The sequence below is a fragment of the Gekko japonicus genome, unplaced genomic scaffold (genome assembly GCF_001447785.1).
Source record: "Gekko japonicus isolate JY-2015 unplaced genomic scaffold, Gekko_japonicus_V1.1 scaffold2547, whole genome shotgun sequence".
NCBI lineage: Eukaryota > Metazoa > Chordata > Lepidosauria > Squamata > Gekkonidae > Gekko > Gekko japonicus.
In genome coordinates this window covers 163,629-173,713 of record NW_015168731.1, presented here as the reverse complement: position 1 = coordinate 173,713, position 10,085 = coordinate 163,629, and the positions used below count along the sequence as shown (strand labels likewise).

Here is a 10,085-nt window from a genome sequence, read left to right as displayed (position 1 = left end):
GAGCAGTTTGGCTGCTGCATAAATCAGTTTGCTCTGGAGCCCTCCTTCCTGAGCTAAGACAAAAATGTGTGAGCCGGAGGCTAAAAAACTGTGAGCTGGCTCACACTAACTCAGCTTAGAGGGAACACTGGCGTAGAGTGTCCCTCTCCGCCCCCGAACCAAAGCATGTTGTATTGACAGACCTCTGTTATTATGACCAGTGAGTCATTACCGGTTTTGCCTTTTCTCTTTCGCTCTCATCTACCCCCTTCTTGTTCTTTCTCTCCAGCGGGAGATGGTGTATTGCCTGGAGCACGGCCTGATCTACCGCTGCGCCAACCAGTGCGTCGTGGCGCTCTCTATCTGCAGCGTTGAGATGCCCGACATAATCATCAAGGCCCTGCCCGTTTTGATCGTCAAACTGACACACATTTCGGCGACGGCCAACATGGCCATTCCTCTCCTGGAATTCCTCTCGAGTAAGTGGTCTCCCTCTCTCTCTCTAAGCTGTGGAGTCTTGTGAGCAAAAATTCTACTTTGTGAGCTACTGGCATTAAAGTTGTGAGCGAGCGATTTGACTACTGCATAAATCAGTTTGCTCTGGAGCCCGCCTTCCTGAGCTAAGACAAGAATGTGTGAGCCGGAGGCTAAAAAAACTGTGAGTTAGCTCACACTAACTCAGCTTAGAGTGAACACTGGTGGTCTCCCTCTCTCTCTCTCTCTCTCGAGATGGCGAGGGGAAGGTTTGCTTCCTCTGCCCAAGGGTGAGAGCCGTTGGTGGAGGCCAGAGAACTATTTCAGGTGGAATGCTTAGGGGGATTTCTGTAGCCTCTTTTTGTCTTTGAACAAAGCCTCTTCCCCTTTCCGTGTTGCCGTCCGCTTTGGAAACATTCGTCTGTTTCAAATAAATTGTTTCCCATGCAACTGGGAAACAGAAGCCCAAATTCTCCTGGGGGGGGGAGGGGGAGGAGGAGGAGGAGGAGGAGAAGGAGAAGGAGAAGAAGAAGGGTTTTTTTGTATCCCACTTTTCTGTATCTTAAGGAGTCTTAAAGCAGCTTACAAACACGTTCTCTTCTTCTCCTCACAACAGGCACCTTGTAGGGCAGGTGGGGTTGAGAGAGTCCTGAGAGAGAACAGTGACTGGCCCAAGGTCACACAGCTGGCGTCCTGTGGAGGAATCATAAAATCATAGAGTTGGAAGGGACCTCCAGGGTCATCTAGTCCAACCCCCTGCACAATGCAGGAAATTCACAAATCCCCCCCCCACACACACACACATACCCCACTCTTCCATGCCCAGAAGATGGCAAAAAACCCTCCAGGACTACTGGCCAAACTGGCCTGGAGAAAAATTGTTTCCTGACCCCAAAGTGGTGATCAGCGTTTCCTGGGCGTGTAAGAAAGGACCACGAGAACGAAGCCCCGAGGCAACCCTTACGGCTCTCCCTTCTAGTGCTCTGCCTAAGTCCACAGAATCCGCATTGCCGTCAGATGGCCATCTAGCCTCTGTTTGGGAAGGAGTGGAGAATCCAACCTGTTTCTCCAGATTGAAGTCCGCCGCTCTTAACCACTACGCCATGCTGACTCTGCTTGAGCTAATTGTGTGGTTCTTTGGATCGAGTCGCATCCCTCCCATGAGAGGTAACCGCGTGGTGTGCTGGTGAGAATGTAGAAATAGAGCTGGTGAGATCTGGGTTCGAATTCCCACTTGGAGGGAAGGCAGGGTAAAAATGTGGTACAACTGGATCCACAGGCAAGATTAAGCTGTTTGGTGTAGTGGTTAGGAGCGCGGACACTAATCTCGGGGAACCGGGTTTGATTCTCCACTCCTCCATATGCAGCTGCTGGTGTGACCCTGGGTCAGTCACAAGTTCCCTCAGAGCTGTTCTCTCAGGAGCAGTCCTCGAGAGAGCTCTCTCAGCCCCTCACCTACCTCACAGGGTGTCTGTTGTGGGGGAGGGAAAGGAAAAGGAGATTGTCAGCCGCTCTGTGACTCCTTTGGGTGGTGAAGGGCAGGGTATAAAGCCAATCTCCTCCTCATCATCATCTTCTTCTCCCCCCCCCCATTCTGTTGGGGTGGATTTATTTATTGATTTCAAACACCTTTTCAACCCATTCCGGGTCCACAAGGCAGCAAACATGAAAACATTTAAACGATTAAAAATGGAGTTAAAATGATAAAATTCAATTAAAAGCGGTATCAAGACCATTATCGGTGGCACACCAGACGAAACAGAAGGGTGTTCATCTGCGGGCTAAAGACACCACAGGAAGAGGCAGACAAATCTGCCGGGGGGGGGGGGGGGGGGGAGGTACGCAGTGCCCCGTTTTCAGCACTCCTTCTAAAAACAAAACTAAGCAAAAATAGACAATGGAGTAAGACGCCCACGTGCAAAGCGGCCTGCGTAAACAGTGTCAATGGCAAGCCAAGGCTCACCGAATCTCTGCTCGTTTTCTCTTTCTCCTTGAAATCTTCCAGCCCTGGCCCGCCTCCCCCATCTCTACCGGAACTTCGCGGCCGAGCAGTACGCCAGCGTCTTCGCGATCTCCCTGCCCTACACGAACCCCTCCAAGTAAGTTGGGGCTCTGGCCGCTTTTCTGGGACTCTCTCGTTGGGGTCGGCGGAAGGTTGTCCCCGCCCCCTTGCCATCCCACCCCTTCCCCTCCCAAAAAACAGCACCCGTTAGAACCTCGAGAAGGAAAGGCTCGTCCCTTCGAGACCGGTGTCCCCAGACTCCCCACCCCACCCCTTTCACCTTTTAGCAGAAGCACAGGATGAGAGGAAGGGAGTCTAAAAGTGTCAGGAGGTGCTCTGGGAGCTGGCTTGCGCCGCGTGAGAAAGCGCTTCTCCCGGGAGGCCTCCGTCTATACCTTCCCACCACCACATTCTGCCCAGGACTTGCAGCCTGTGCAGCCAGCAGTTCCTTTTACCCTTCTAAGAACATAAGAACCCTTCTAAGAACATAAGAACATAAGAAATGCCAATGTTAGATCAGGCCAAAGGCCCATCCAGTCCAACACTCTGTGTCACACAGTGGGCAGAAATACCAGTGCCATCAGGAGGTCCACCAGTGGGGCCAGGACATCAGAAGCCCTCCCACTGTTGACCCTCCCAAGTGTTTTGTATTAGAATCATAGAGTTGGAAGGGGCCATACAGGCCATCTAGTCCAACGCCCTGCTCAATGCAGGATCAGCTTAGAGCATCCCTGGGAAACGTTAGTCCAGCCGCTGTTTGAAGACTGCCAGCGAGGGGGAGCTCACCACCTCCCCAGGCAGCCGACTCCACCGCTGGGCTACTCTCACTGTCAAAATATTTCCCCTACTATCCAGCCAGTACCTTCCTGCCTGTAATTTAAACCCATTCTTGCGAGTCCCGTCCCCTGCTGCCAACGGGAGCAGCGTTTGGGTGCCTTCGCTTACCTCCAGCTCTCTCTTTCTCCCCCCTTAACTCTTTTCTCCCCCCCCTCCCCAGGTTTAACCAGTCAATGTTGGATCAGGCCAAAGGCCCATCCAGTCCAACACTCTGTGTCACACAGTGGCCAGAAATACCAGTGCCATCAGGAGGTCCACCAGTGGGGCCAGGACATCAGAAGCCCTCCCACTGTTGACCCCCCCAAGTGTTTTGTATTAGAATAATAGAGTTGGAAGGGGCCATACGGGCCATCTAGTCCAATGCCTTGCTCAATGCAGGGTCAGCCTAGAGCATCCCTGGGAAACGTTCGTCCAGCCGCTGCTTGAAGACTGCCAGCGAGGGGGAGCTCGCCCCCTCCCCAGGCAGCCGATTCCACCGCTGGGCTACTCTCACTGTCAAAATATTTCCCCTACTATCCAGCCCTGGTACCTTCCTGCCTGTAATTTAAACCCATTCTTGTGAGTCCCGTCCCCTGCTGCCAACGGGAGCAGCGTTTGGGTGCCTTCGCTTACCTCCAGCTCTCTCTTTCTCCCCCCTTAACTCTTTTCTCCCCCCCCTCCCCAGGTTTAACCAGTACATTGTCTGCCTGGCACATCACGTGATAGCGGTGTGGTTTATCAAGTGCCGCCTTCCCTTTCGGAAAGACTTTGTGCCCTTCATCACTAAGGTAATTACGCCCGTGTGCCGGCAGCACAGAATCAGGCGGGCCGGGATGGATGGGAGCAAGCAGAAAGGGGGGGGGGGACTGGACCATCACGGCTGCAGCATCTCCCCAGAGACACTTTTCTTCTTCTGAAGAAGAAAAGATTGGATTTATACCCCACCCTTCACTACCCGAAGGAATCTCAGAGCGGCTTGTAATCTCTTTCCCCTTCCCTGTCACGGAAGTGCGCTCCTTGCATCCCCAGGTCACCGTTGGATTGTAGCAGTCCAATTGCACCCTGCTGAAGTCCCACTATAGTCACCACACAGACTCAGGTTTAGTGGTTAACTATATACAGTGCAGTTTATTGACAAGACACAGCTCTCACCGTCAAAGTGCTTCGCCAAGCAGTCGACATTCAAGTCAGCACACCAATGTACAGTGCATTCACAGTTCTATACACATAACGACCAATCATATCACTGCTGAGTCAGTCTGATAAGACATCAGCATTGCACCAGCCAGAACCGGTTTGTTCTGGTCTCCTGGACTGACAGTTACTTTGACACCTTTCACTTTAGATTGGCATGATCTATTTGCATTGTTACCCATGTATCAAACACGCTGAATACATATTCCAACATTCCCCTCCCCACAACAGACACCCTATGAAGTAGGTGGGGCTGAGCGAGCTCTTTCGAGGACTGCTCTTGAGAGAACAGCTCTGACAGAACTTGTGACTGACCCAAGGTCACACCAGCAGCTGCCTGCGGAGGAGTGGGGAATCGAGGCCGCTTCTCCCAGATTAGAGTCCGCGTTTCTAACCACTACACCAAACTGGCTCTGTGGGGAGGGGGGGAAGAGTGGGTTTTGGCCACCCCAGTGCAGTCCCCCAACTGGGAGTCTTCGGTGTAGGGGGAGGTTCATCACAGTTTCCCAAGTCCGACCCTTGGTGTAGCAAGGTCAACCTTGTCTCCTCTGAGTGGCAGCGGCTCTCCAAGGTCTCCGGCGGAGCCCAGGGTGGAACCAAAAAGTTGTGGGGGGGGGGGGGGTGGAAGAAAAACCTGGTATATGGAGGTATCGGTGTCAATTGCAAAAAAGCTACGATTGTATTAAATCACAAAAATGTTCCTCAAATTAGTTGCTGTAGATTTTCCGGGTTTTGTGGCCGTAGTTCATCAAATTGTAAATATTAAAAACTGTGCATCGAAACACATCAGTTCTGGTTATCATGTATATAAATCATTTCCCTAGTATATATATTTTAAAAAACCTTTTTAGTAAAATTGCACTTATGGACACGGCCAAAACGTGTTTGGTTTACATGTATTTTTATCTTCTTTATAGCTGTACCTGGCAATAGCGAAGATGGTTCTAAGGGTGTGACGGTGTTTACAGTTTGATTACAGCTTTTGTAGTTCTGTGACTTAATATAATTTTAGCTTTTTTGCAATTGATGTTGATATATCCATATAAGAGGGGTCAGGAAGCAATTTTTCTCCAGGCCAGTTTGGCTGGGGATCCCGGAGGGTTTTTTTTTGCCATCTTCTGGGCATGGAGCAGGGACTCACAAGGTGTGTGTGGAGGGGGAGGTATTTGTGAATTCCCTGCCTTGTTCAGGGGATTGGACTAGATGACCCTGGAGGTCCCTCCCAACTCTATGATTCTCTGATTCTTTTTATCCACCTTTTTGCTTACCTGGTTTGTTTTGGGTCAAAATCACACACACACACACCCTTTGGTTCATTTTCAAGTTACCTGTGACCAGGTCAGTGTTCCCTCTAAGTTGAGTTAGTGTGAGCTAGCTCACAGTTTTTTAGCCTCCGGCTCACACCTTTTTGTCTTGGCTCAGGAAGGCTGGCTCATTCATGCAAACTCATTCATGCAGTAGTCAAATTACCTGCTCACAACTGTAATGCCAGGAACTCACAAAGTAGCATTTTTGCTCACAAGACTCCATAGCTTAGAGGGAACATTGGACCAGGTACTTGTAACAGAAGGTGTCTGGAACTGAACCCGATACCTTCTGCTCATGAAGCCACAGAGACCACACCTCACATTTCTCAGTGTGGCAGATTGCTTGGACGGCTCGCTTGTTTTTTCCTCGTCTGGCCTCCGTGAGAACCGGGCAGCCTCAGCTTATGCTAAATCTCAGAGGAGGAGTTTGCCTGGGAACCAAGAGGGGGTTCCCCGTCCCGTCAGCTTTCTTGGTTCCTCTCTCTGGCAGGGCTTGCGATCCAACGTCCTCCTCTCCTTCGACGATACCCCGGAGAAGGACAGCTTCCGGGCCCGGAGCACGAGTCTGAACGAAAGACCCAAGAGGTAAGGTAACCCCTCCTTAACGCGGAAGAAAAGGTTTCTTTTGACAGCGTCTTTGAAGCAATTTTATAATGTGATAGATTTCCCCTGTTCCCCGTCCCGTCAGCTTTCTTGGTTCCCCTCTCTGGCAGGGCTTGCGGTCCAACGTCCTCCTCTCCTTCGACGACACCCCAGAGAAGGACAGCTTCCGAGCCCGGAGCACGAGTCTGAACGAAAGACCCAAGAGGTAAGGTAACCCCTCCTTAACGCGGAGGAGAAGGTTTCTTTTGACAGCTTCTTTGAAGCAGTCAATATAATGCTTCTTTGAAGCAATTTTATAATGTGATCGATTTCCCCCAAGGCCTTTTTTGTCCTCTGGAGGCTGATGGTCGTTCTAATGCGGCGGCCGCAGTTTCGCTTTGGAGGTTACCCTGAAAGGTCCTGTATCAATGAAGCGGCCTGGCCAGAAAAGAACACTCGATAACATTAACATTGCTCTCTTTTTTCCGGACAACCGCAGATTGGCCCGATGGACCGATCGCTGATTCCAGTTAAGAGTCTTTTTTGGCCCCTTCTCGCGTCCTGAAACGGCTGCGCGTTCAGGGATCCATTAGCGCACCTTTCTGCCTCCTCTGTGACTTTTAAACGTTACCTTCCATTTTCCACACACAACTAGGAACTCCTTTGCTCCGAGCTGTTGGGGAGGGGAGGGAGGTAACGAAGCAGGACCCTGGCAGCGGTTTATAAGTTTGTTCACGGATTGCTGAGAGTTGACCGAACAGTGTTCAAGGAGCTTCGCCTCAGCTGGCTTCTTTTAACTGCCAGCCTGCCGTGCTTTGGCTGCAGTTAACGTCACTCGCGGGAGCGCTTTCGTGTGTGAGGGGGTTGTGTGCCTGTGTGACCTTGTGTTCCCTTCTCCAAAGTCTGCGGTTGCATCCTACGGTTTTTTCCCCAAGCCAATGCGACGCTCTAGTTGGAAGGTTTAAGTTTGGACATCAGGTTTCGCGGGAGCGCTTTCGTGTGTGAGGGGGGCTGTGTGCCTGTGTGACCTTGTGTTCCCTTCTCCGAAGCCTGCGGTTGCGTCCTCTGGTTTTTTCCCCAAGCCAATGCGACGCTGTAGTTGGAAGGTTTAAGTTTGGACACCAGGTACTAACCTCGGCTTGGCTGCGGGTCACGGTGAGCAGGGCTATTTTGGGGCAGGAACAGAGTTCCGGCTGGCTCCCGAGTTGGCCACACCCAACAGGAACTCATTAGCATAATAGGCCACACCCAACAGCAGAAACTCATTAGGATTGGCTACATTTGGGGTGTGTGGCCTAACATGCAAAGGAGTTCATGCTACAAGAAAGGCCCTGGGTTTTGACAACAAACAAGGTAAACAGAATAAGAAGCAAACAGTGGGTGTGGCTGGATGACCACACTTCTGCGAACATGGGGTGTGTGGCCTAATATGCTAATGAGCTGTGCTGTCAGGGGTGTGTCCTAATAAGCAAATGAATTTCTGCTGTTGGGTGTGGCCTATTATGCTAATGAGTTCCGGCTGGGCTTTTTCTACAAAAAAACCCTGGCGCTGAGAGACGGCCAAGGGACTTGCCTTCTCAACGAGGCCTGCTCCTCCCGAGCGTTTTGCCCCAAAGCCCTCCCAAGAGTGGGTCCCCGGCCCCTTAGGCAGAGGCGGCCTCACCTGGCCCCGCCAGGATCCCAAAGGGGTACAGCTCCCTTTAATGCCGCACTGTGAACGTTTTTTTCTGTCTGCAAGTTCTCTAGACTTCCCTAACCCATCCATTTCTCAAAAACCGGATCATCCACTTTGTCCCCCCCCCAATCAGCTGTCTGATACGCACCATTTTCTCCTTGTGTGTTTTTTCTCCCATTATCACCCTTCTTAATTTTTAACACTGCAGTTGGAATACGGCCGATTCTCCAAAGCCGTTCTGTTGGCTGATTTCAAAAACAGCACCGCAAATACTCTTGGTTTTTTTGTTTTTGTTTTAAGTCGTCCTAACGGCAGACCCGAATAGTTAAGAAAACGTGAAAAGGAAGCCGAAAAACACATACGGGACTAATGCTCCCTCTAAGCCGGGGGTCCTTGTGAGCAAAAATTCTACTTTGTGAGCTACCGGCATTAAAGTTGTGAGCGAGCGATTTGGCTGCTGCGTAAATCAGTTTGCTCTGGAGCCCTCCTTCCCGAGCGAAGACAAAAATGTGTGAGCCGGAGGCTAAAAGACTATGAGCTAGCTCACACTAACTCAACTTAGAGGGAACACCGCACTGGACCGCCAGAACAGGGCTGGACGCAGATGCTTCCTTTGGGAACCTGCTTGTCATCAAGGCTCCGGCCTGAAATGTAGGCGTGTGTGTTTAACTGCCTGCACCTTGGCCCGCTTTCAGCAAGGCACCATGGGGCTGAATCCCACCTGTACATTCCTCTAAAGACAGTGCCTCTCGCTGACGTCTCCTTGCACTGGAGGAAATTGGACTGGATCTGCAGGCCTGTTCCCTCCCAGCCCCTCATGTCAGTTTGCTTGGTGTCATGGTTAAGAGCGGCGGACTCTAATCTGGAGAACCGGGTTTGATTCCCCACTCCCTCCTCCGCATGCAGCCAGCTGGGTGACCTTGGGTCAGTCACAGGTTCTCTCAGAGCTGTTCTCTCAAGAGCAGTTTCTCTCAGAGCTCTCTCAGCCCCACCTACAGGGTGTCTGTTGTGAGGAGGGGAAGGGAAGGAAATGGTAAGCCGCTCTGAGACTCCTTCGAGTAGTGAAGTGTGGGATATAAATCCAATCTCCTCCTCCTCCTCCTCCTCCTTCTCCTCCTCCCTCCCCCAGCAGGGGACAGGATTCTCCACCTACCCTGTTGCTTAACCTTCCTGGAGGCCCCCCTTGCTAGCAAATGTTTTTGGCTGGGGTATTTTCATTAGCTGGAGCCGTGGGTTCCCATCAGCACCTCAGGTAACCTACGACTTGTTTTCAAAATCTACTTCCAAAATTGATGCTGGGCTATCAAACCGGAGTCTTCAGACTCTCACAACTGAATTGGGGGTTGGGATTTCCCCCACCGCCACTGGATGAGTGGCGCAAAGTTGTGCCTCTGAGCGTATGCAGAGTGCCCCAACTCCCCCGATTAACAGCCGTGGTGTTCTGTTTTCTCGGCTCGTGAGGCGGTCGTATTCCAACTCCACCCTCTCAATCGGTTTTGAACTTGCTTGCTGATTTCTCTGGGGGGGGTTGGTTGTGTGTAGTGTTCCTTAATCTCTAAAAGGGGAGGGGAGGTGTGTCGTCTTCCTGTTGTGGTGCTTGTGTTTTTTTGTTCCCGAAATGTTTTTGTGGTTTTTTTATTGCTTTCAAGTTTTGCTTATTGTTATTTTTTTTAATTCCCCCCTCCCCTTCCTTCCTTCCTTTCTTTTTCTTTTTTTTTTTGCATTTCTTTTTTTGTTTTCACTTCACCTTCCGGGACTTTTCTGGCCTCCCGTCCTTCCATCCTTCCAATGATTTCCTCCCTGTGCCAATCACGCCCTCTTTGTCTGGGGGGTTCTCGGTGCTGCCGCCGCTGCTTCTTCACCCCTTAGTAGTTTTAAAATAGCCAAAAATGCCCGTCCGGGTTTGAATAGCTCCCCGCCAGTGAAAGAGACGAAAGACTCCTCCGCGGCCGATGCCTTCCGTTCCCGCAGCATCAGTGTGTCTGACCAAGCAGCCCGCAGGTAGAGACGCTTGGAAAAGGGTGGTCCAAGAGCCGGGGGGGGGACAGGGGAGGCG

The 10,085-nt window shown here is 51.3% G+C and overlaps 1 protein-coding gene across 1 annotated transcript in view; it reads left to right on the top strand.

The window, feature by feature from the left end:
• Nucleotides 1-10,085, top strand: part of TSC2 (tuberous sclerosis 2) — a 91,343-nt gene that overhangs the window by 37,288 nt on the left and 43,970 nt on the right. The window contains exons 21-25 of the mRNA XM_015415599.1: nucleotides 269-458; nucleotides 2,459-2,552; nucleotides 3,957-4,059; nucleotides 6,263-6,357; nucleotides 9,902-10,030. Of these exons, the coding sequence (XP_015271085.1) occupies nucleotides 269-458; nucleotides 2,459-2,552; nucleotides 3,957-4,059; nucleotides 6,263-6,357; nucleotides 9,902-10,030 (611 nt within the window). The remainder of the gene's footprint in view (nucleotides 1-268; nucleotides 459-2,458; nucleotides 2,553-3,956; nucleotides 4,060-6,262; nucleotides 6,358-9,901; nucleotides 10,031-10,085) is intronic.